Source organism: Conger conger, chromosome 5 (assembly GCF_963514075.1).
Source record: "Conger conger chromosome 5, fConCon1.1, whole genome shotgun sequence".
Classification (NCBI taxonomy): Eukaryota; Metazoa; Chordata; class Actinopteri; order Anguilliformes; family Congridae; genus Conger; species Conger conger.
In genome coordinates, this window is record NC_083764.1 from 11,951,674 (window position 1) to 11,974,938 (window position 23,265).

General features: G+C 46.6%; 1 protein-coding gene across 1 annotated transcript in view; it reads left to right on the forward strand.

Moving 5' to 3' along the window:
- The window catches only part of igf2r (insulin-like growth factor 2 receptor), a 39,088-nt gene that overhangs the window by 12,306 nt on the left and 3,517 nt on the right, over positions 1-23,265 (forward strand). The window contains exons 15-47 of the mRNA XM_061241966.1: positions 132-279; positions 764-938; positions 1,384-1,499; positions 1,899-2,064; positions 2,755-2,931; positions 3,444-3,542; positions 3,718-3,819; positions 4,111-4,273; positions 4,782-4,946; positions 6,252-6,395; positions 6,490-6,665; positions 7,072-7,159; positions 7,610-7,813; positions 8,246-8,376; positions 8,772-8,875; positions 8,969-9,102; positions 9,566-9,762; positions 10,158-10,284; positions 10,388-10,519; positions 11,084-11,346; positions 12,089-12,313; positions 12,789-12,938; positions 14,193-14,354; positions 15,561-15,759; positions 16,522-16,674; positions 17,139-17,373; positions 17,980-18,116; positions 18,337-18,454; positions 20,073-20,219; positions 21,013-21,197; positions 21,521-21,710; positions 22,388-22,543; positions 23,032-23,101. Of these exons, the coding sequence (XP_061097950.1) occupies positions 132-279; positions 764-938; positions 1,384-1,499; positions 1,899-2,064; positions 2,755-2,931; positions 3,444-3,542; positions 3,718-3,819; positions 4,111-4,273; positions 4,782-4,946; positions 6,252-6,395; positions 6,490-6,665; positions 7,072-7,159; positions 7,610-7,813; positions 8,246-8,376; positions 8,772-8,875; positions 8,969-9,102; positions 9,566-9,762; positions 10,158-10,284; positions 10,388-10,519; positions 11,084-11,346; positions 12,089-12,313; positions 12,789-12,938; positions 14,193-14,354; positions 15,561-15,759; positions 16,522-16,674; positions 17,139-17,373; positions 17,980-18,116; positions 18,337-18,454; positions 20,073-20,219; positions 21,013-21,197; positions 21,521-21,710; positions 22,388-22,543; positions 23,032-23,101 (5,138 nt within the window). The remainder of the gene's footprint in view (positions 1-131; positions 280-763; positions 939-1,383; positions 1,500-1,898; positions 2,065-2,754; positions 2,932-3,443; positions 3,543-3,717; positions 3,820-4,110; positions 4,274-4,781; positions 4,947-6,251; positions 6,396-6,489; positions 6,666-7,071; positions 7,160-7,609; positions 7,814-8,245; positions 8,377-8,771; positions 8,876-8,968; positions 9,103-9,565; positions 9,763-10,157; positions 10,285-10,387; positions 10,520-11,083; positions 11,347-12,088; positions 12,314-12,788; positions 12,939-14,192; positions 14,355-15,560; positions 15,760-16,521; positions 16,675-17,138; positions 17,374-17,979; positions 18,117-18,336; positions 18,455-20,072; positions 20,220-21,012; positions 21,198-21,520; positions 21,711-22,387; positions 22,544-23,031; positions 23,102-23,265) is intronic.

A 23,265-nucleotide genomic window follows, 5' to 3' on the forward strand; every position in this document is an offset into this window, starting at 1 on the left:
TTCTCCAGCACCTCCTCATGGGGAAGGGGGACTGGTCTCCTATTTTTATTTCATTATTATGTTTTTGTTCATTTGTCTTTCATTTTTGAGACCAGTGATGAGTAGATGCCTTTTCTGCCCCTTTCTTGCAGAGTTCTCCTTTGACCTCTCCCCCCTGACCAAGCAGAAGGCCTCATACAACGTGTCGAGCGGAGACTATAACTACTTCCTCAATGTCTGCGGTGCCGTAACCGCAGACAAGTGTCAGGATAAGGCAGGAGCCTGTCAGGTGGACAGTAGGCAAGTGTAACCCGGTTGGAGGGACCTGTTTTTTGAAGGTGCAGGGATGGATAATCGGAATGAGTACTTTGACCATTCCAGGTCTTACTCAGGTTTTATGCTACCATGCATTGTTAACACTGTTACCATCCTGGCTGTGTAATGTGTTCTATGTGGTGACTGTAACGGCATATAATGAACACTGATCATGTTTTAAATGTCAATCGTGAACAGAAACCTTAGCCTGATTTATAATGAGTGGCGAAGTTGGCAGTTAAGGCCCATTACTCTACTGCTGAGGTGGCTAACCTTGGTCCTGTTATTCGTTTCAGTTGTTCAGTTAAAGTATTTGATTCTGCACCAGATCAGCAACACATTTGCTGCTATTTTAAAGGTGGCCTTAACTGAACTGCATATGTGTGTAGGCCCATGGTTGTCCACCCGCCATCACGGTCCAAATGTAGCGGTGATGTCCTCACACCCCCTGCTCCCTGTGTGTCCTCAGCGGCAACGCCTGGAGTCTGGGGGAGTTCAACTCCAAGCTGTCCTACTACGACGGGATGATCCAGCTCTCCTACCAGAACGGGTCCAAGTACAACAACAAGCAGCAGACCCAGCGCTCCACACTCATCTCCTTCCTGTGTGACCGCGAGGCCGGGGCCGGAAAACCCGAGTACCAGGTAACTCCTGAAATATCTCGCTCCCTACTGAAGTACTGCTCACTAAAACCCGAGTACCAGGTAACTCCTGAAATATCTCGCTCCCTACTGAAGTACTGCTTACTAAAACCCGAGTACCAGGTAACTCCTGAAATATCTCGCTACCTACTGAAGTACTGCTCACTAAAACCCGAGTACCAACTCCTGAAATATTTCACTCCTTTCTGAAGCCTTTAAGTACTGCTTATTAAAACCTTAGTACCAGGTAACGCTCAAAAGTACTGCTTGCTAAAACCCGAGTACCAGGTAACCAGGTTTTGTTCGACCATTGCGCACCGAGCCTCAGTCCTGGCAGAGTTCGGCCGGTGCATAAGGGAGTGCTGCATCCAAGCAGTGCCTGAGAATGGCTTGGGGATTGCAGCTGTTTTCATGTTGTTTCACATCAGTCTTCTTTGGCGACCCGCAGGTAGAAGACATCTACACTTACAACTTCAAGTGGTACACGTCATACGCCTGCCCAGAGCGGCCGCAGGAGTGTGTGGTGACTGACCCCAACTCCCTGCAGCAGTACGACTTATCCAGGTGAGGTTACCTCACAATGGCTGTGTACCAATATCGTCTGTAACCATAACGACGTTTAGTACAGTGCAATATGGCTTTTTCGATGGCGTGTTTTTTTTTTTTTTTTGTCTCCGCTGACAGAGACATTGTACACTGTTTATTCTTCAGAATTAGCTTATTTTAACTAACGTTCTTTGTGTAGACGGCCGGGTTTGACCAACCCGTGAGCCACTGTGCCCATGCAGTACCTTGCGTCACCCACACCTAGTTGTTCCAGTATGCGCTACTCAGACTAACCACATCTGCACATCACATTCAGATACCTGAATACTTTAGTGACTTTGGTTGTAGAATGCAACCGTATTTAGCTGCAGTAGTGGTCACATCCCCCCCCCCCCCCCCCCCATGCGTGTCTTCCAGCCTCACCCGGTCGGAGAGGAGCGGGGGTAAGAACTGGATAGCCATGGACGTGTCTGTCCCCAGCAACCTGAGGAAGTACTACATCAACGTGTGCCGTCCCATCAACCCCGTGACTGGCTGTGACAGACTCGCCTCTGTCTGTGAGATGAAATACGTGCCCCAGGAGGTCAGCCAGCTGTGTTCTCTGTGCTTCTTTAATAATGATAACATTCATAATTATAATAATTATAATTATATAATATAATCATTATAATTTCTTATTGAGCTGACGCGTTTTTCCAAAGCGACTTGCCGTTGATTAGACTAAGCAGGGGACAATCCCAACAGGATTGCTCAACAGGTTTGTGGATCTTATTGTGGCTACACCAGGCCTTGAACCACCAACCTTCCGGGTCCCATTCATGTACCTTAGCCTCTAGGCTGCAACTGCCACCATTATAGTTATGATAATAGTTTGCAAATACAGTATGTACAGTTATGAATGCACCGATGCACCAGAGTGATTCACTATTAGTACTAACACTCGCTGCAAATCGACTTAAATTACGTGTAGTATTTACCATGGTGTAAATTGCTGTAAATAGTGTTGCCAGTTTTGCAACATTAATTTAGGTTGTCTGGCCGTAGCTGTGTTGAAGTGTCCCTGAGCAAGACGCCTAACCCCCAGTTGCTCCCGACGAGCTGATTGTTTGCATGGCAGTCTTTTGCCTACCGGTGTGTGTGAGTGTCTATGTGAATGGGTAAATTATAGGCATTCATTGTAAAGTGCGTTGTATAAAAGCACTATATAAATGCAGTCCATTTACCATCCATCTATTTGTGTGTCTGTTTGTATCTGTCTGTTGGGCTGTCTTAGGGCGGTGTGACGGAGGCGGTGTCGATCAGCAACATGGGCGTGGCCCAGAGAGGACCCGTCATTGAGAGCGAGGGCCGACTCCTGCTGGAGTATACGGGTGGCTCCACCTGCGTCTCGGACAGAGGGACCACCCCCTACACCACCCTCATCCACCTGGTCTGCAGCAAGCATGCCGTGGTGAGGAGAACTGCCCGCTTGACCTCTGACCCAAGACTCTTCACCCGTCTCCACTCTCTTTCATGGCTATGTCATTGGGCTCTTTCCAATCGATAAAATGTGAATTAGGCCAATTAGGCAAATGGAATGTCCTTGCTCCTTCAAACGTCAGTTCGAAGCCACGTCAGTTACGGTTAAAGCATGTGGTTGTGTTTCCGTGCTCTAACTTCTACTTCTGGCTTCTAGTAGGAACATTTAATAGGGTTGGAATATCCTTAAAAATGGCGGACCTTGATAGATTTCCGGGTCAAGAGCAAGGAAAAGAAAAGAGACGTGAAAAAGAAGTGATTCGAATGAGCCCATTGTTTAGCAGAAAGTGATTTCTGCCAACTCATAGGGTCTGACAGTCCGTTAGTCTGATATTGAAGTTGTCCGTAATACTTCTGAGGTTAACCGCGAGTTGATCTGCGCCTAGTTCCTGTGAAGTGCTAGCTAATATGCTGAGCTTCAGTCAAGACTCCTCTGTCTTTCAGTCCGGACCCCGTTACATCATGAGCCAGAACTGCACCTCCATCTTCCTGTGGCACACAGATGCAGCGTGTCCCATCTCACGCACTGAAGATGATAAAAATGTGAGGAAACAGACAAGCCAACACATTTTCTAACACATCCACAAAGCTGAATTTTGCCATTTCTGTTGATTTTAAGACCATGTTGCAGAATTCCACTGCACTAATGTTTTGGTAATCATAAATCGAGGTGTTTTTTTAATTTTTTAATTTTTATTATTATTTTTTATCTTTATAGACCTGCTCTGTTAAGGACCCCAACACAGGATTTGAGTATAACCTGCTTCCCCTACGAAATGCGAATGGCTACACAGCGAAGGGAAATGGGAAGACTTTCTTGGTGAGCTGTAGAGAAACTGCATTCCTTTTTCTGGGCTGTCCATCGTGAATCGTGTTTTGATGTCAGGAGCTACTATTAGTGGCTCCAGCTATTCACTTTTAGCCCAGCTAATTTACTTATTTCTTGCTTTTTAAGAATGCCTATTCATCAGGAGCCCGTATTTCATCATGTGGACAAAATAATACATGATTTGTGTCCACATCTTATGAGGGGGAGTTCAGCTTGTATTGTCACAAATCAAAGGATGGAGTGGCCTTTAATTCTTGAGCTGTGTTGCTCTTTTACCCACAGTTGAATATCTGCGGCCCGGTAGCCCAGTGTGGTCCAGACCAGGCTGGATGCGAGATGGAGAATGGGAAGCCTGTGGGCCCCGTGGGAGTGGAGAAGTCACTGCAGTTCTCCACGGACGGCGTGCTCACACTTACCTACAAAGGGGCCTTGGACACACCCACAGGTAGAGGCGCCGTAAAGTGCTCGCTCTTGAACAGGAAAGGCTTAACAGAACGGTGCATGGTGGGAATTGGAAGTCCAGAGCCAGAACCTGTGGAGTGTATGTGAACTGGCTCTGAACTACACTTTCCATCCGGCCATAAATGTTACTCAATGTCATTAGCAGAAATGCTAAAGTTATGTACTTTACCTTTTAGGATGTGTACTGTAGTTGTAGTCCACTCCTCTTTTGTATTTTAGATTTTGTAGCGCTCCTGTTTTAATGCCACAGACTTTACCCATTTCTCTTGCATTTGTATTCCAGTTCCGTTAATAATTTTGTCAAAAGCACGTTAGAGCAGTCCTACTTTTATTGTAACAATTTCCCCACTTTTATTGGTGTGCATAGCTGGTTGGCAGATTTAGGAGATTTTATTTTTACGGTCTTTATTGCCCTGTTTCATGGCATGACTAAAAGGTATTTTGCGGTGCCTCTGTGATCTGATGAGCAGTGGTTTCTAACCCCTCCCCAGGCACCAGGAACACTTTCATCATCAGTCTGGTGTGCGATCTGGACAACAGCAACAGCCTTCGGCTGCTCCCGGAAGGGATTGCCAGCCATGTCCCCCACGACGTCTTCTTCGAGTTCAAGACCGCCCTGGCTTGCCCAGTGGCCCCCGTCGACTGTCAGCTCACTGGTAATGGGAGGAATGGGGAATACTCGTTCTTGACTGCAGTGAAACTGCCTCTCAATTTTCTGTATACTACCATCTTTCTCTCCAAATGCTGTGCCTTCCTTGTGCCAGATTGTGTAGTGTGGTTGAGGCTCATTATTTTTTTTAGATACAGTTTTTTACATTTTACATTTACATTTTAGTCATTTGGCAGACGCTTTTAATCCAAAGCGACTTACACGTGCATAGGTTCTACCATAGGTCAGAGCATCACATCCAGAAACTAGCAAAATACACAGGAAATGCTGTTCTAAACATAGTTGTCATCAGAAGTGTATTTTTTTTATTTTTATTTTTATTTTTTTGGGGGGGGGGGTTAGACAAGGATAGGGATATCAGAAAGGAGGGGCAGGGGAAATCAGGAGGGAGGACTAAGGTAGAGTTTGAAAAGGTGGGTTTTGAGTCTGCGTCGAAATAGGGGGAGGGATTCTGCTGTTCTGACAGTGGTAGGCAAGTCATTCCACCACTGAGGAACCAGAACGGAAAACAGGCGTGAACGTGCAGCTCGACCGCCAGGTGCACGTAGAGAGGGAACCGTAAGGCGATCAGAGCTGGCAGACCGGAGTGGTCTAGCTGGGGAGTAGGGAGTGATCAGGGATTGTATGTAAGGTGGGGCAGTCCCCTTAGCAGCCTGAAATGCCAACACTAGGGCCTTGAAACGGATGCGTGCGGCAATGGGAAGCCAGTGGAGGCCAATGAGAAGCGGGGTGACATGAGCCGACCTGGGCTGATTGGTGATCAGGCGGGCTGCAGCATTCTGGACCAGCTGGAGGGGCTTGATGGCACACGCTGGGAGACCGGCTAGGAGGGAGTTGCAGTAATCCAGGCGGGAAATGACGAGCACCTGGACTAGGAGCTGGGTGGCTTTCTCAGTCAGGAGATGACAGATACGGCGTATATTATACAGAAAGAACCTGCAGGTTCTGGCAGTGGAGGATACTTGTGGAGCCAGGGTGAGGCAGTTATCAAGAGTCACCCCAAGATTCTTTGCCGTACGGGAGGAGGAAACTACAAAGTCCTCAACAGTCAATGAGAGGTCGATTGACGGAGAGGACTTAGCAGGGATGTAGAGAAGCTCAGTTTTGACAAGGTTGAGCTTCAGGTGATGGGAAGTCATCCACGCTGTGCAGTAGTCCAGCATTGGCAATTAAGCATAGTCTTCTAACTTTTTTGGAGTATTATGTTGCTAGTGCACAGATTTGTAGAATGCTAAGCCGCAGAATGGGCCTTTGCCGTGTATAAGCTAATGTTGTCTCCGCTTCTGTTCAGATTCTCAGGGTAGGGAGTATGACCTCAGTGACCTCACCAGAGACGATCGCCCTTGGGAGGCCATCGACACGTCGGCTCAGGCGAAGACCAGGAGTTTCTACATAAACGTGTGCAAACCCCTGCCCCCGGTCCCGGGTTGCCCTGGTGAGTTCTCGCAGGATGTGTTCAGACGCTTTGCATCCGTACAGGCCGCCGTTTTCAGTCATAACAGACTAACACAACATCCTCTCTACCATAGGGGGCGCTCTGGGCACCTGTGGCATTATCGACGGCAAGGGCGTGAACCTGGGCTACGTTCAGTCCAACCCCCAGGCTGCCGCGGACGGTTCCATCAGCATCGCCTACGGCAACGGGGACAAGTGCGGGGAGAGCCGCTACTCCACCCGAATCATCTTCCAGTGTGACGACAGCCCCGTGAGTACTCTTTCAGAGAGCTCTAGCTATGGGCATGTAACAGTAACAGTGTGCCAGGGTGAACGTGACAGTGTGTGAACTTGAGCAGGTGTGGCTGTAAATTCCGCATCTGGCATAGAGAACTGGCAAAACCTGCCCTTTAGATGAAAAAAGACTGGCACAATCACAAATGGGACAATCACTAAAGGGATAATGAATTTTTTTCTGCTGTGGACTCGGTAAAGAGTGTATATCGAAGTGTTTTTCTTTAAACCTTCCTGCCCACTTCGACAGGTTGTAGAATTGGCCTCTCCAGAGACACTTTGTCTCTTCAGTCTTCCGTGTGTATTGACTAACCCACCTCACTTGGTCCGTGGTGTGGAGAGGTCAGGAGTCAGCCCTGAGTCACTCTCTCTGTCCACGGCAGGGCTCCCCGATGTTCACTCAGCAGGATGGCTGCGAGTACGTCTTCACCTGGAGGACCTCGGAAGCCTGCCCCGTCCACAGAGTCCAGGGTACGAGGGGGCGTCGGGGGGCTGGGGGCCAGCAGGGTCTCAGTAGGGGCTTGTCTTTTAGAAGAGGAAAAGACGTGTCCTGTAACTGACACAAAACTGTTGCTGTTGACTGTTGCTATGTGGACTCAATCTTGACTGGTATCTCTTTTATTGGTAAATCAGTCAATCAGTCATTCCATCAGTTTTATTGTCACCTCATAGTTTACATGAGTATAAAATATGAGCAAAATTCTCAGGTGCATAACTCCACTTTAGTACAGTATGGAATGTATTGCATATAAGTATAAAAGTAAAAAACGAAGACATAAAACAAAATTATAATGACAGAGCAAATGTAAGAATAAAGTATAGAGAAATGTAGAAAAATATACACGATAAAAATATGGGAATGTATATGGACTATACATAAAGTCATCTGCCTCATGTCACGATTGATGCCTTTAACCGCAGGTGACAACTGTGTAGTCCGAGACCCCCGAAGTGGCTACACGTTCGACCTGACGTCCCTCTCCGGGAAGGACTACAAGGTGAAGAGCCAGCAGTACGAGTACCAGTTCGCCGTCTGCGGCTCCCTCAAAGAGAAGATATGCACCCACAAGGACACAGGAAACGTGTCTTCCTGCCAGGTGGAAGGGAGCACTCACAGGATAGCGGGTACGTGGCTCTCCCCTGTAAATTTCCGTGCTGTTGTCATGACGATTGCCCCGACCCCAGAGATACTGTGGTCAGCCATGTATCCTGAACATACAAAGGTCTTTAATTTTCAAATGTTGAAGCTGAGATTGTTCAGTTTGGTTGGTGAGCTTTTAAATAATCGCGAAAGCGCGAACCACGGTCAGTAAGAGCTTTAATCTTGCATAGCACCACATTTCCTGTTACCAAATGTCTTGCTCTACTAAGTGTGTAGAGGAGACCGTAAGAATGCAGGTGATGGTCATCACGTTAGTCTATAGGATCTGTACATTCACACACACAGTTTGTGGTTGTAACACAAACTTTAAGGTAAGGAATTTGCAGACGCTTGCAGAATTGCCGTTTGCGTTTTGTAATTGGTTGTGTGGCTCGTGTGGGTGTTCCGTCCTCTAGGTCTCGCCACACAGACTCTGACCTACAACGACGGGCTCATAACGATCAACTACACCCATGGGGAGACCTGCCACAAGATATACGAGCGGTCCACTGCGATTCTCTTCACCTGTGACCACAGCAAGGGCACGGTGAGTCAGTAGGACCACTGTGGCGTGGACACAGAGCCGACCACCGCCTCTCACGTCAAGCGTTCCAACATGATGTTTTTGCACCGTGGTGTTTTCATTATCTGTGTGAATGTCCTAGTGACACCGTGCCATGCTCAACAAGAAGCTCTCCTCGTTTAGACCCACCTCCTGGCAGAATCTTTTTTTTTTGGGGGGGGGAATGTATGCCTTGTATGTATGCCTTGTATGTAGCATTATTTGGTGTACTGAACTTTGTTCTGAGATTAATGCAAACTCGCAATCACATCAACCAGACCGGAGTGAAGAGATGTCCAAGAATACTGTATGTGCCTGACCTGTTCATCTGGAGTTTGTCTCTGTGTGAATCAGTGGTGTCTGTCACCTTCCTCCACTAGGGGGAGCCACAGTTCATCAAGGAAACCACCGACTGCACCTACCTTTTTGAATGGAACACCGCGCTGGCCTGTCTCCCCTTCAAAACAACCAGCTGTTCCTTCAAGTAAGGGAACCTTCGCCGTGTAATCGTATGATTCTCCGGCGAAGTTGTGTTTGCAAGCGCCCTCCTAACCAGACTGAATTTCGCCCCTCACAGAGACGATGAAGGCAACTCCTATGACCTCTCGCCTCTGTCCATGCCCCGTAGTAACTGGGCAGTCGATTCGCAGATGGGGAACAAGGAGCAGCGATATTACATCAACGTATGCAAGTCTTTGGTGCCACAAGCTGGTGAGTGGGATATGCCAGGCAGTATACAAAGCCTATTAAGTACTGAATGGAAACTTGCTGAAATGTGTCAGCACACTCCTTGATCTCAATGAGACGACATGTAAAAATAAAGGATTAAAAAAGTTTAATAAACTGTACAATTACCAAAACTGAAATTACTCAATTATGCCCCCTCTACAAATACAAAATCTGAAATGAGTCAACTACGAACACGCTACAAATACCGAATCTGTGCCAATAATACCCATTAAATGGTAAAATAGCAAAAACCTATTTTATGGTGCAGGTTTATGATGCAGCAATTTAGCTGTGGTGGTATCCATAACTGCTGTAGTAAGTTGTAGCATGGAGTGAGTTTGGGTAGTTTTCGGTAAATATTTGGTGGATAGGTGGTTGGTTGGGTATCTGCTGTTGTGGCACTCATGGCTGGGGTTGTTTGATGAATCACTGCCCTGTTTCTCAGGATCCTGGAACTGCCCATCCAGCTCTGCTTCGTGTCTGAAGAGCGGAGACCAGTACGTGAGTCTGGGGGAGGCAGAGTCCGCGCCCCACCTGGAGAGGGACGTCCTGGTTCTGAAGTACACCGACGGAGACAAGTGTCCCAACGGGCAGAGGAACCGGACCACCATCTTACGCTTCAAGTGTGACAAGGACAAAGTGGTGAATGAACCCTTCCTCCTGCTTCACACACACCCGCACATGTTTTAATACTTTTATACATGTCCACATACCAATGGAACAATAAAGGTCATAAACAATAGGAAGCTACCTATTATTGCTGTCATCCAGCAATATCTTGCGAGCTGCTTTGCTCATTGTAATTTTGACATTTCTGCCAGTTGCAGACCCCTTACCACTAGTCTGTGGAGGCGCGCACACGCACACACACGCGCACACACACACACACACACACACACACACAAGCACACTCATAGACATTCATACATGCACTCAAACATGCATACTCTACCTCTCATCAACTCCATCACGGAAAAGCTAAGTAACAGGGCAGACGGACTTCCTGTTTGTGGTCCTGACTTCCCGTATCCTCTCAGGACTCCAGTCCCACCCTGATCACAGCGCTGGAGGACTGCGTCTACACCTTCATGTGGTTCACCGCCGCCGCCTGCCCGCTCAAGAGCAGCGAGCACGGGGACTGTCGGGTCAGCAACCCGGTAACGGGTGAGTCTCCAACGCCAGCCGCCGCGTCGTGCCATTCCCGCGTCTATCCCCGCAGTTTCCCGTGCGTCACGCAAACTCGCACATTTGTGCCCCCCTCTTGCAGGGCACCTCTTTGACCTGAGCAGCCTGAGGAAAGAGGGAGGCTACACGGTCCACGACCTCGTCGACCGGCAGAAGATGTATCGGTTGAACATATGTGGCGAAGCGACAAACCTCGGATGTGAAAAGGGGACAGGTAAAGATCTGTTCTGGTTTTGTCGTGTGCTTCTTGTGTTGCTTTGTCATTCTTGTAATCAGAAGAGGTCCTGCCAGCATGTTAAGCTATAGAAATGTGCTCAGCAAAGGAGAAGAGAATGTATTTCTAGGTGTATTTCCTTTGCTTAAATTTTAAACACATGCTGGCCTGATCTCTATTGAGCTGGTCTATTTTGAACTTACAAAATGGATACATCACCAAAATGCAGAATTACAGACCAGTATTAAATCCGGGAGCTTTCCTGACAGCTCCAACAGTCAGCAATGTTAGCCTCACTTCTTCTTTTATTGTATTAGAATATTTTTGATATCAGCAGTTTCTGAATAAATGGAGGAACTACCTGGTGGTAGTTGCATAAAGTGCTGGCCTAGTTGACTCAATTCTTAGAAGAACCGGTATCGATAAAGTACGTCTTCCGTAATTATATTGTCAAAATTGTGTGGCTGTAATTTTAGGCACCTAAAGTAGACCCAGTGGGGTGTTGATGCGACCAGCAGTTTGAATGCGGGAGTGTATTTGACCGTGACTTCCTGTGTCGCACAGGCGTCTGCATCAAAGACCGGCAGTCCGCCATAAACGGCGGGAGGTTCTCGCAGACGCTCACCTACCGGGACCAGGTGGTGCAGCTCACTTATGAGGGCGGAAACGTATGCCCGGCCAACGGCACCCTGCGGCACAAGAGCGTCTTCAGCTTCGTCTGCAGGTCTGAAGGTTCGGCCGGGGAAGGCCCGGTCCTGGTGGACACAGACGAGGACAATTGCATCCACTTCTTCTCCTGGCACACCCCGCTCGTCTGCGAGCAGCAGGTGAGACCTGGAGGGCCGATGCACAAAAACGGCCTCAGACCAGCTAGGCCGTTGCCCTCTTGTCAAGATTAGACTGACTGTGGAACTGCAGTGTCCTTGATGACTGGTTAACCATTACTGACTCTTTATTATTTATTTCTAAGAAGAGGTGCAGGAGCCTTCAGTTTTAGTTGATGCGTAATCCTGTGCAATGCTAATTGTTTTTTAAATCACATTTTGTGAAATGCTACTGTAAATATGTTACTATAATACTGGTCTCGTGAGTGTATGTGCGTTCGTGCGAGTGTACAAACTGACCTGGGTCAATTGCGGAATTGCTTAGGATTCAAATTCATTTCTATGCTTTACTGAGCTTCTCTGGTGTATTGGAACCTATGAAATGCTCTTAAGAAGTGTAAGCCGCACGTTCTGGTCCTCTTCGTTGGCTCTATTGCACCAGGTAAGATCAATCGAGTACAAAAAAGGATTTGGAAAAAACAATTATGTAAATGACCCAGGTCTAGTAGACCTGCATGTGTGTATGAAAGTGCATATGTTCTGCTGTGTAATTTTGTTTATGCAAGCCTTTTCCTCTTTTCTCCAGAGAGTTCAGTGTGTTATTTGCCTTGTATATGTGCAGCATATGAGCTCACATTGGGTTAGGGTCTATATCTGAGGGCCTATAACAGAGGCATGTATCATGCCAGCATATCCTACAGCATATCCGCTGCTGGTCTCATCATCCTGTGTTCTCCAATTGCAGGTCAACTGCTCAGTCTCCAACGGGACCTCCCTCATTGACCTCACCCCTCTCATTCACAAAACGGGCTACTACACTGCCACGGATGAGGACCTGTCTGAGGACCTGTCCAAAGACCCCTCCCCTGACTTCTACATCAACATTTGCCAGCCGCTGAACCCCATCCCAGGGGTAACGTGTCCCCCAGGGTCAGCCGTGTGCATGGACCCCGACAAGGGGCCCCCCATCGTGAGTTACAGCCCCATCTCCCTCCTGAATTCTTGCATACACCCACGAGCACTTTATTAGGAACATTTTTACTTTATTACACCTACTTATTCATGTGATTATCTAATCAGCCAATTGTGTGGCAGCAGTGCAATGCATGCAATCATGTAGATACAGGTCAGGAGCTTCAGTTTATGTTCACGTCAACCATCAGAATGGAAAGAATTTGATTGAGGTGACTTGATTGTTGGTGGCAGACAGGGTGGTATCTCAGAAACTGCTGATCTACTGTTGGTTTAGATTGTTGGTGGGGGGACCCTTTGGTAGGGTTGTGAGAGGTTGTCACAAGTGGTTGTTTGGGGGGGGGGGGCAGACACTTACATTTGCATTGACAGCCAAATACACACTTCATTAGTAACTATGCACATGCAGTTGTTGTGGGACGTTGTAAATGCATTTGTTCATTAAGTGAGCCGTTGCCTCTCTCGCTCCACAGGATATTGGCCGAATCACGTCCCCTCCGCAGATCAACGAAGCCATCAACGAGGTGTACATATCGTTCAGCAGCACCACCCCCTGCCCCACGAACTCCTCCATGAATTACAGCTCTCTGATCGTTTTCAGCTGCAAGAGAGGCACAGAGCTGGTGAGTGCTCTGAAGCTTTTAGCACAGAGATTTAGCCAGTTCTATTCCCATTCAATCAAATCAATTGAAATACAGGTTGAAATTTAAATTGTAACGATGTCTCAGTCTGATCTTTCAGTCAGATTCCTGAATGGATTGGAATTAAACGGAACTGACCGACCCATGTACTGTATGTGTGGTACATGGCATCATAAGACATTCCTTATGATGTCATAGTTTCTGTACAATCCTGTAATCGGTAGCAGTGTTTGGGTGGGAGGGTTTCAGCCAGGTAAGCATCCTGCTGACCCATCTCATCACTCGTTAGCGTCACCTCTGGTATGTCCGGAGAGTTCCTGAGAGTTTCCTGTCTGACGCGGAGTAAAGAGTAGAGGTTGGCTGACTCATGAGTCGGAGGAAATGCATGCTTGTACTTACCCACCTAAACTGATGTAGGTGGTTACAGTTCTGTGATAAGATTGCAGGCAGCTGCTACTGAGGCAATGCATGCTTGCGCTTACCCACCTAAACTGATGTAGGTGGTTACAGTTCTGTGATAAGATTGCAGGCAGCTGCTTCTGAGGAAATTCACTGTAACTAGTTCAGTGATTGGCATGTTAATCGCTATTACTGTGTCACATGTAGACTTTAATCCCGGGCATACAGTGTAGTCTGTAAATATTTGGATAGTGGTACAATTTCTGTTCTTTTGGCTCTGTACTCCAGCACATTGGATTTAAAATTAAACAATGAATATGGTTAAAATGCAAACTGCGACCTTTAATTTGCGCGCCCCCCCCCCCATTTTACAGGTCAAAAGTAATTGGACAGTTGGTTTCTCCGCTGTCTCTGAATAGTTTTTTGGTGTATTCAATTGCTTCTTTAGCGCAGGTATAAGAAAGCTTTCAGTAGTCTTGATTCTAAGCTTTTGATTGCCTTTGGAGTCTGTTATTGACATTTGTCAACATGAGGACCAGAGTTGTGCCAATGACAATCAAGGAAGCCATTACGTGGTCAAGAAAAAAAACAGTCTGGGAGGAGCAACACTTATCAATTTTTAAATGCTCATCTTCATTTGGTTGTCTCATTTATGTCAGTCCATGAAAATATGAATGCTAAACTAGATCTGGGTCAAGAATTACAGTAGAGTGATTGATGTTGTTTGGCGTGCCTGTTTCTCCTTACAAAGCTGCCACAGGTTCAACCGAGAAACACAGTCTGTTAAAGCCAAGCATGAGCAAAGTCACATGACTTGTCTGTTCTCATGTCCCGTAGGGCTCGCCATGGATGATCAGGAAGTCAAACTGCCTCTACGTGTTTGAGTGGGCCACCCCACTGGTGTGTCCAGACTCCGTCACCACCAAGGACTGCACCCTGACCGATGCTCGGCTGCAGTACACCTTCAGCCTGTCCCCTCTGTCTGGGGTCATCCAACAGGTATGACCGCTGTGCCCCCCACACTGCTCTTATTTTTGTAGTCATTGGGTCCTGAGCGTGTGTGCCTAACGCCGTCTCGCACGCTCACCTCTGTGACAAATATGAGGTATTGCACTCTTCTCACACATTCTCTCACTTCTCCCACTGTTTTTCTCCTGCTAGGGAGTCCACCTCATGCTATTTGGAGGCTTAGGGTTGATATTTCCCATGTTTCTTCTCGTCTTCGGGTCAGCCTGCTGTGAAAAGCGCTATACAAATAGAATAAATTCTACATTTAATTGAATTGAATCTCACGCGCACAACACACACACAAGTTTTACTCCTGTGAAAATCTTTTTGATCAATTGTCTTGTTTTGGTGCAGAGACAAGTCCCACAACCTGCTAGAGGAAATGTTCACTACTTGCAACCCACACGTCTTATCATGTGGGCTTGGTCTGGTTTTTCCAGCATTTCTGGAATGTAATTGGTTTTAATGCTTGGGCGGACTTAACGATCAGTGCTTATTTGCTCATTTGAAACGGTCGTTTGCATTTCAGTTTTTGTGAATATTATAAGCTTGAATTCTGATGAGCTGATGCCTCCTGGCTGATGGTGAACTAGAGCAGGCATTTGCCTCTTTATTGGCTTTATTGGCCCTCTTTAGTGGTCTTTCATTTAGCATCTCATAACCTGTCCTATGTGGGAATCTGATTGTTGGTCAGTCTGCAAAGTTTTGAATGGGTCTTCTTCCCATTTCTAAAGTGTCAGTGAAGCACAACATGCGCAGCATGTGGCCTAGTGGCAAAGGCACATGACTCAGACCTGCAATGTTGGTGGTTCAATCCCCGGTGTAGCCACGATAAGATCTGCAAAGCTGTTGGGCCCTTGAGCTTGGCCCTTAACCCCACATCGCTCCGGGGGGGAATTGTCTCCTTCTTAGTGTAATCAACTGTAAGTCGCTTTGGATAAAAACATCCGCTAAATAACTGTAATGTAATGTCATGTCATGTAACAACATAAGCAGTGCTGTGTGGCTGTTTGACAAGATGGCTCGGAACCATACTGTCCTCTTGGGTCCTCTTCACGCTGGTTCCTGTGTTCGATCTGCACTTTGTTGTACGTCGCTCTGGATAAGAGCGTCTGCTAAATGCTTTGTAGTGTAACGTAATGGCTTCTGACGTAGGTGTTTCTCCTCCCGTTTACTTCCCAACCCTCGATCGTGCAGGTGACCTCCGACTCCGGCCACTACAGTATCAACGTGTGCGGGGAGGTGACGGACCCCGGCTGCCAGGGCAGTGCTGTGTGCCTGGTGACGGCCACCTCCAGCACGTCGTTCGGGAACAGCAAGGCCATGACCATGAACTACCGGCACGAGGACGAAGCCGTGATTATGCGCTATGGCAGCGGAGACCCCTGCCTTCCAGGTCAGAGATGGCGGACGTTCGATCTTCATTTACACACTTCAGTTACATCAGGGCGGCCTGTAGCGTAGCAGTTGAGGTAAATGACTGGGACAGGCAAGGTCGGTGGTTCGAATCCCAGTGTAGCCACAATAAGATCTGCACAGCCGTTGAGCCCTTGAGCAAGGCCCTTAACCCTGCGTTGCTCCAGGGGAGGATTGTCTCCTGCTTCGTCTGATCAACTGTACGTCGCTCTGGATAAGAGGGTCTGCCAAATGCCAATAATGTAATGTAGTGCTGCTGTCCTGCAAGTTACCATTTTAGTAATGCGCTTCGGGTGCTGTGCTAAGGTTAGCAAGGTAGAAATGGTAAATAATTATACTCATTTCACAATGCACATGGCATAACCATTCGAAAGGTGGTATTATCCAGAAAGTTGAATAGTTAAGGGATGATTTGCAGCAGTAAACAGAAAAGGGTACATTTGACAGAAATTTAGTTGTTTTCTTTCCCAGTGGAACAGAATCTTAATAAGTAAACCATTAAAACCATTATGGAGTAACTTAAGGGCTTGAGAAACTTGACCTGGCTGCAGCAAAACCCAGCAGATATTTGGGCTAAAGTGTACACATCCTGTATACCTTTTTGCTTTCAAACCATGGAGGTCTTCATTTTTTAATATTTTAATACATTGCTCTACAGTAGAAAAAAAGCATCGTAGAAATAATGACATAATTACATGTGAAGATGCACATGCTCACCTCCATGTTGGTGGTTTCCTTCCAGTGACGGCAGATGGGGATGTCTGCTTCTTCCCATTCAAATATATGGGGACTTCGTACTCGGAGTGCACCAAGGTGGGCAGGACAGACGGGAAGCTCTGGTGCTCCACCACCAGTGACTACGACAAGGACGTGAAGTGGGGGTTTTGTCAGGAAGGTGAAGAACGTTTTCCTCATTTAGCCCTTCACAGTGCGAGGTCACAAATATGCGATTAGGCGCTGATGAACAATCACCGTCGGTAATTGTAACAAATGGAGTTCTAGAAAACCGTTCATTATGTTCTCCGCGGTCACAGGGGAGGGTAAGGGGTGAGCTCACAGGACATGGATGTTTCCATTCTACATTAGATCAATTTGCATGAAGAATGATGGTATTTTATTGAAGCAGGTCGGGTTGCTACCTTTCTATCAAAGTACTAGTTTACTGGGGGCTCAAACCCCTGTTGCATGTTTTATGTATGAATAGGGTGTGTGCGCATGAATGTGTGCATACAGATGGATATCGCGTAGCATTTTTAAAGGTCACGGCCATGTCTTTGTGCTAACTTTGAGAACCTGCTTGGCTGCGATGGCTAAGTCTTGAGATGCTGAAGAACGGTGTTGCTTGCCCCCCCCCCCCAGTCAAAGTGAAGAGGCAGTCCTCCATCCTGTTCACCTGCGACCACCAGGCAGGCCGGGGGGTCCCCAAGCTGCTGAGCGAGACCCAGGGCTGTGCCTCCTCCTTCCAGTGGCCCACCAACGCCGTGTGTCCGCCCAGGAAGATGGAGTGCCGGCTGGTGCACCAGCACCAGACCTACAACCTGCGGACCCTCTCCTCACTCACCTCCCCCTGGAAGTTCAGCCACGGCGGAGTCAAGTAAGACCCTCCTGGCTCCTGCTCCCCCTGCTGGACGTTGCTATACCTTTCGTTAAAGGGCTCCCATATTGTGGAAAACAACATATGTGGATTTTATAGTACTTTGTAGGAGTTGTAGGTACTATAGAAAACACTGAAAGTAACAAAACGCACAGTCGGCAAAGAGATCCACACTATCTGTATCAAGACGCTGTGCAGTTAATGAGATGTTTGGACTTCCGTAACTTTATGACGTCCAAACTATACGCTCATTTGCATATGCCCAGCCTCAGTGCGGCCCACCTTGTAGCCTGAAGTAATCCAAGCGCTCGGCACCGACTGCTGGAGCTGGCCAGCCAATAAGAACAGAGGTTCAGTGATATTAATGAGCCTTAAAGACACAACCTGTTTTTGGTGAAGCTTATGAGAACAGCTGGAGAATCAAAAATCTATAATCCACATACCAAGAGAAATTAAATTTTCCGCAATATGGGATCTTTAACTGATCAAGCAGCAGGCCTCTGCACCTCTGCCACACCAGGGCTGCTCACTCTTTCTCCACTCTACTCTCTTCTGTTTGTTAACATATAATCAGGTCATCATCTGCGCATTTATTGTCCGTTTCAGTTACTTCATGAATCTGTGCCAGGGAATCCAAGGGGGCCCGAGGAACTGTCCCGAGGATGCCAGCGTGTGCCGCCAGAAGCAGGGCGGGCCCACGCAGACCCTGGGTCGTGTTCACACCCAGACCATGGGCTTCACAGGTGACCACTGATCCACATCCCCACCCCCCCTTCAGAACTTGGGTTAATTCCATTAGTTCCTGTTAGTTCAAATTCTACAAACGAACAGAAAAAATCCTGGGCATTCTGGGCATGTCCCCCAATTCCTGAATTCAGTTTTGAGTTGGGGCCCCTACCCTGGAAACGAGAGCGTCATCGCACATCTTTAACACCGCCGTCCCCTGGTCTCTCTCCCTTTCAGACGGGAAGATCATGGTGAACTACACCAAGGGGGACGCAGCCTGTGGGAACAGCATCTTGGCCAAAACGGTCATTCAGCTGACCTGCGGGACCACGGTGGGAAGCCCCAAACTTGTACGGTGAGTGCTCGTGGGTTGGCGGAGCTGTGTGCTGGACGTGCTGCTTAGGGAACTGGCTTTCGTAACCAGCATACGGCTGACATTAAAGTGCTGCTGTCCCTCTGGCCAAAGGTGCTTAACATTTGTAATATATAAAATAGGTTTAAGATGACTTTACTTAATTATATTTGCCGATATTCTTTCAGAAAATGACGTTATATACTAACGTATCATTTATAAAATTATATAGTATATTTTATGGTCCCGCTTGTTAGTGATTTCAATTCCAGTTGAGTTGTTTCCTGGTAAAATGAAGGATGAATAAATCAATTGCATACAGTTGTATAAATGTGCAGTATTAAACTAGATGTGGAACATTTCAAGCAGGTTTGTGTTTATTCGAGTACTCAGTGCCAAAAACAAGTGCCAACTTGTTTTACATCAGCAGAGCTACTTATAGACAGCGCAGAACATTTTGTCCAGCATCGGCTAGCCTGCGTGAAGATAAAATCTTTTTTTTTTTTTACCCTTAACAGCTGAAATGTTCATGATTGTATGTGCTTTCATGGTACAATGCAATGAAAAGTTACTGAATGTTTTATGTTCTCTCTTCACGAACAGTATAAACATTAAAAAGTCACCATTTGCTAGATTGTATGGCATAACATAACGAAAGGCAGCTTGTTTTGGCTGCAGTTATGTTGTTTTTGTGTCACAAGTTCGAGTTGGTTTTGGAAAGAAGTCACCTCCTAAGTACCATTAAGTAAATGAAAGCATCTCCGCCTGAATTTTCTACTCGGCCTGAATATAGCTGTGGCTCTATATTGATCTATATACCCACTGGAATAGACAAATGCATGCAGGTCAGTCTGCAGTATAAACCATAAATGCCATATAATAAGTCATTTTAAAATACTTCCATTTTTAATAATATTTTCAGTGTGGTTTTTCTAGATGCTCATATGATATACACTCAGTGACCACTTTATTAGGTAGACCTGTACACCAGCTTGTTAATGCAAGTATTTAATCAGCCAATCATGTGGCAGCAATAAAATGCATAGAAGCATGCAGATGTTGTCAAGAGACTGTTTGTGATCAGCTGTTTTTCAGACCAAATGTCAGAACAGGGAAGAAATGTGATTTAAGTGACTTTGAATGTGGAATGATTGTTGGTGCCAGGCTGGGTGGTTTGAGAAATTGCTGATTTCCTGGGATTTTTACGCAGGACAGTTTTGAGTTTACAGAATGGTTAGAACGAGTTGTTAATGAGAGAAGTCAGAGGAGAATGGCCAGACTGGTCGAAGCTGACAGGAAGGTGACCGTAACACAAATAACCATGCATCACAACAGTGATATGCAGAAGAGCATCTCCAAACACAAAACGCATCAAACCTCTGAGTGGATAGGCTACAGCAGCAGAAAACCAATAAGTAAAAAAAAAAAAAAAAGTCTAAAAAACGTAATAAAGTGCTCACTGAGTTTATGATGCTGCTGTCATACACTTTTTCCAGTACATTCACAGTACACCTGAGCGTTTGATATGTCTGTGATGGTGTTGTTAATGTTTGATTGGTGTGCGTGCGTGCGTATGTGTGTGCGTGCGTGTGTCTGCGTGTGTTGCTGTGCATTTACACAGGGTGGATGAGGCAGCATGTGAGTTCTGGCTGGAGTGGGAGACGCGTGCAGCATGTGCCGTAATGCAGCAGGAAGTGGTGATGGTGAACGGCACGTTCCGAGTGCCCGATACTGGAGTGAACTTCAGCCTGGGGGCCCTCTACTCCAGGTGAGCCCCTGTTCCCCACCAGGGCTGGGCTCGTCCCACTTTAGTCCACTCGGCAAACATTACATGGAACAGTTTTTAATTTGCATGTTGCCCTGCTATTCACTGCCATGAGTGAACTGTCATTCAGTTAATTTCCAGAATTGACTGAACTAAAATGGAAATGGACACCCAACCCTGTGACTTGGCATTGTGCAAAAAATTTTGTTAACTGCAATACAGGAGGGAAAAAAAACTAAACTTTTTTTTTTTTAACTTATCGGGAAGAGTGTCTGACTCTTTCGGATTTCTTGGCAAGATTAAAGCTGTGGTCCAACCCCCTGGAAATAAGAAACCCAAAAAAAGTTGGGTTGCATAATGACGCACACTGGCATCTGTCTTGAGGTGTCTGTAAATGTGTTTCCTAATGATTGCATTGCAATCTTCACTAGAGTCTAAGCTGCCATTCTAATGACCACATTAATAGCCGTCTACTCTAAACCAGTTGGAACAGTTCATTGTGCTAGGGGCTTGCGTATACCATAATGTGGAAACTGTCAATCTTTCACTAAAATAATACAGTTACTCTTGAGTTAGGCTTGTCATGGCTCTTTACTTCCTTTTTCCTTTAACTCTCATCAAATCTTGGTTTTCACAAAATTGAACCTGCATTTATGCAAACGTGAATTGGGCTACTCACCCCATGACAGCAGTGCTGTATGTCTAATGTACCGTCATTGTGTGCTTGCTAAAATGAATACCCCGTCCTCTGTATAGTTTGAAGAGCATTGCGAAGAGGGTGTTTCTGTTTCGGCAGGTTCCACCAGGCTTCTGGGGACATCCGGTCTAATGGGGACCAGTACATTTACGACATCCAGCTCTCCGGCATCACCAACAGTACCTCCTCCTCTTGCCTGGGGGCCAACATCTGTCAGGTGAAGACTAACGGAAACTACCAGAGAAAGATCGGCATGTCACGCAAAGCAAAGTACTACATCAAAGGCGAGTTTACCACCGTGATCGCGCCTGCTCGGTGGGGGGGGGGTGGGTAGGCTGGGGGGGGGTCTCTGGCCCACTGCCTCCTGGTGAGTGAGTGAGTGAGTGAGTGAGTGAGTGAGTGAGTGAGTGAGTGAGTGAGTGAGTGAGTGAGTGAGTGAGTGAGTGAGTGAGTGAGTGAGTGAGTGAGTGAGTGAGTGAGTGAGTGAGTGAGTGAGTGAGTGAGTGAGTGAGTGAGTGAGTGAGTGAGCGAGCGAGCGAGCGAGCGAGCGAGCATGACAAGTAGGCCCATTATCATCCTAACGCTCGCTTGTTCTTCTCCTTGTAAGACGGCAATTTGGATGTCCTCATCCCATCCGAGTCAAAGTGTGGCCGGGACCAGGCGAACGGGACGGTCTCCTCCATCATCCTGTTCCACTGCAGCCCGTTGGCAGGGGAGGGTATCCCAGAATTCCTCCTGGAATCGGACGGCTGCCAGTACATCTTTGTCTGGCACACCTCCTCCGTGTGTGGGCTCTCGTAAGTTACTGAGCTCTCCAACTGTGGTCTTTCAATCCATCCTCTGGTCTTCCATAGCCATGTTTGGGAGAGGGATTGACCACTGGAGGTACTCGGGTTTCTGTTGTTTGTTCCCATATCAAGTCTTGGTTTGTCAGCATGAAAAACACTTTTTAGTCTGTCTAGATCAGTCATTTTTATGCATAGACTTGTGATTCTTCAATTTAAATGACTTTGAACTATATTTAAAATGAAATATTAGAATGGTGAGAGGATGTTACCGAGTAACAGTCTTGGGGTCAATTTCGTTTACTTTTAAAATCAATTTAAATGAAAATTGAAAAGCATGCATCCTGTAAACGGAAGTTACATTTGTGTGGAATTCAACTGAAGATGGTCAATCTTTAATCCTGTCCTTATATTTAGCTAGATTTGGCAAGTTTAAAATTTAAGCATATCTCTGCTTCTATCTTGTGAGAAATGGGCAAACATATCTCAGCATATACATCCTGTTCAGATGTATCCTGTTTCTGGTCTAGATAGCCGATCGTTATACCAACCTCGAGATTATGTTTATGAGAACTGCACTTTTCAGTCTGTGTCTACAATTAAGGAGGCCCTCCCTGCATTAGATATCAAAACATTTTCCCTCTGTCTGACTTTGCCCTGACCCCTCTATCGTTGTGCGGTGCACGCAGGGGTGAAATCGATAACAGGCATCAGACTGACGATGGAGGGGAGGAGCAAGGCGGTTTGTCAGGACGCAGTCGGGCTGTGGGGGCGGTCCTGAGTGTGCTTTTGGTGGTCCTGACCGCCTGCCTGGTCATTCTGCTCCTGCACAAGCGTGAGAGAAGGTAATGTTGACTCTCTACATCTGACACACCCAAAACGTACCCACCTGCCCTGTGCATTTCCACCCATCTCCTTCATCCACATCCACACCAATGGGGCACAGCATGGCTCTGCTCAAGGCAAGGTGATTTTAGCTTTCACACAAGGAAGTCTTACAGATTTACATGTACCATGTCTTTTAAACGTGCGCCTGTTTTTCATTGTACTTATTCGATTATATTAGTGAAATGGGTCACAATGGTTATCATGTCCTCATCCACCCTGTAGAAATGCCCAACTACACACATGCACAGTTACTTGCTTGTCATGACCATCTTGTCAGATGGTTTCAGGAGAAATAAAAATGAATAGAGCTGAAATCACCTCTAAAACACATTGATAAAACAAATGAGGATGCAGGTCTTATTCGAAATTGAATAAATATAATTCCTAAGTCTGAAAAATATGTCTGCCATTATATTTGATTGAATGCTTTTGTTTTTCCCTACAGGGAGCTGGTGATTCAGAAAGTCACTGGATGCTGCAGAAGAGGAAACAATGTCTCGTATAAGTACTCCAAGGTATGCCAGCGTTTCGGAAGCTTGCACTCGGTCCAAGGTCTTGGGATGTAGCCAGTGCTTCGAAGAATATTTGTTTAATCCATTTGAAATGCTGCATTGAGCAAGTATTCTATTAATTTTTAAGCCTTTGAAACGTCTCTGTAAGCAGCACTGCCAGGATTGTG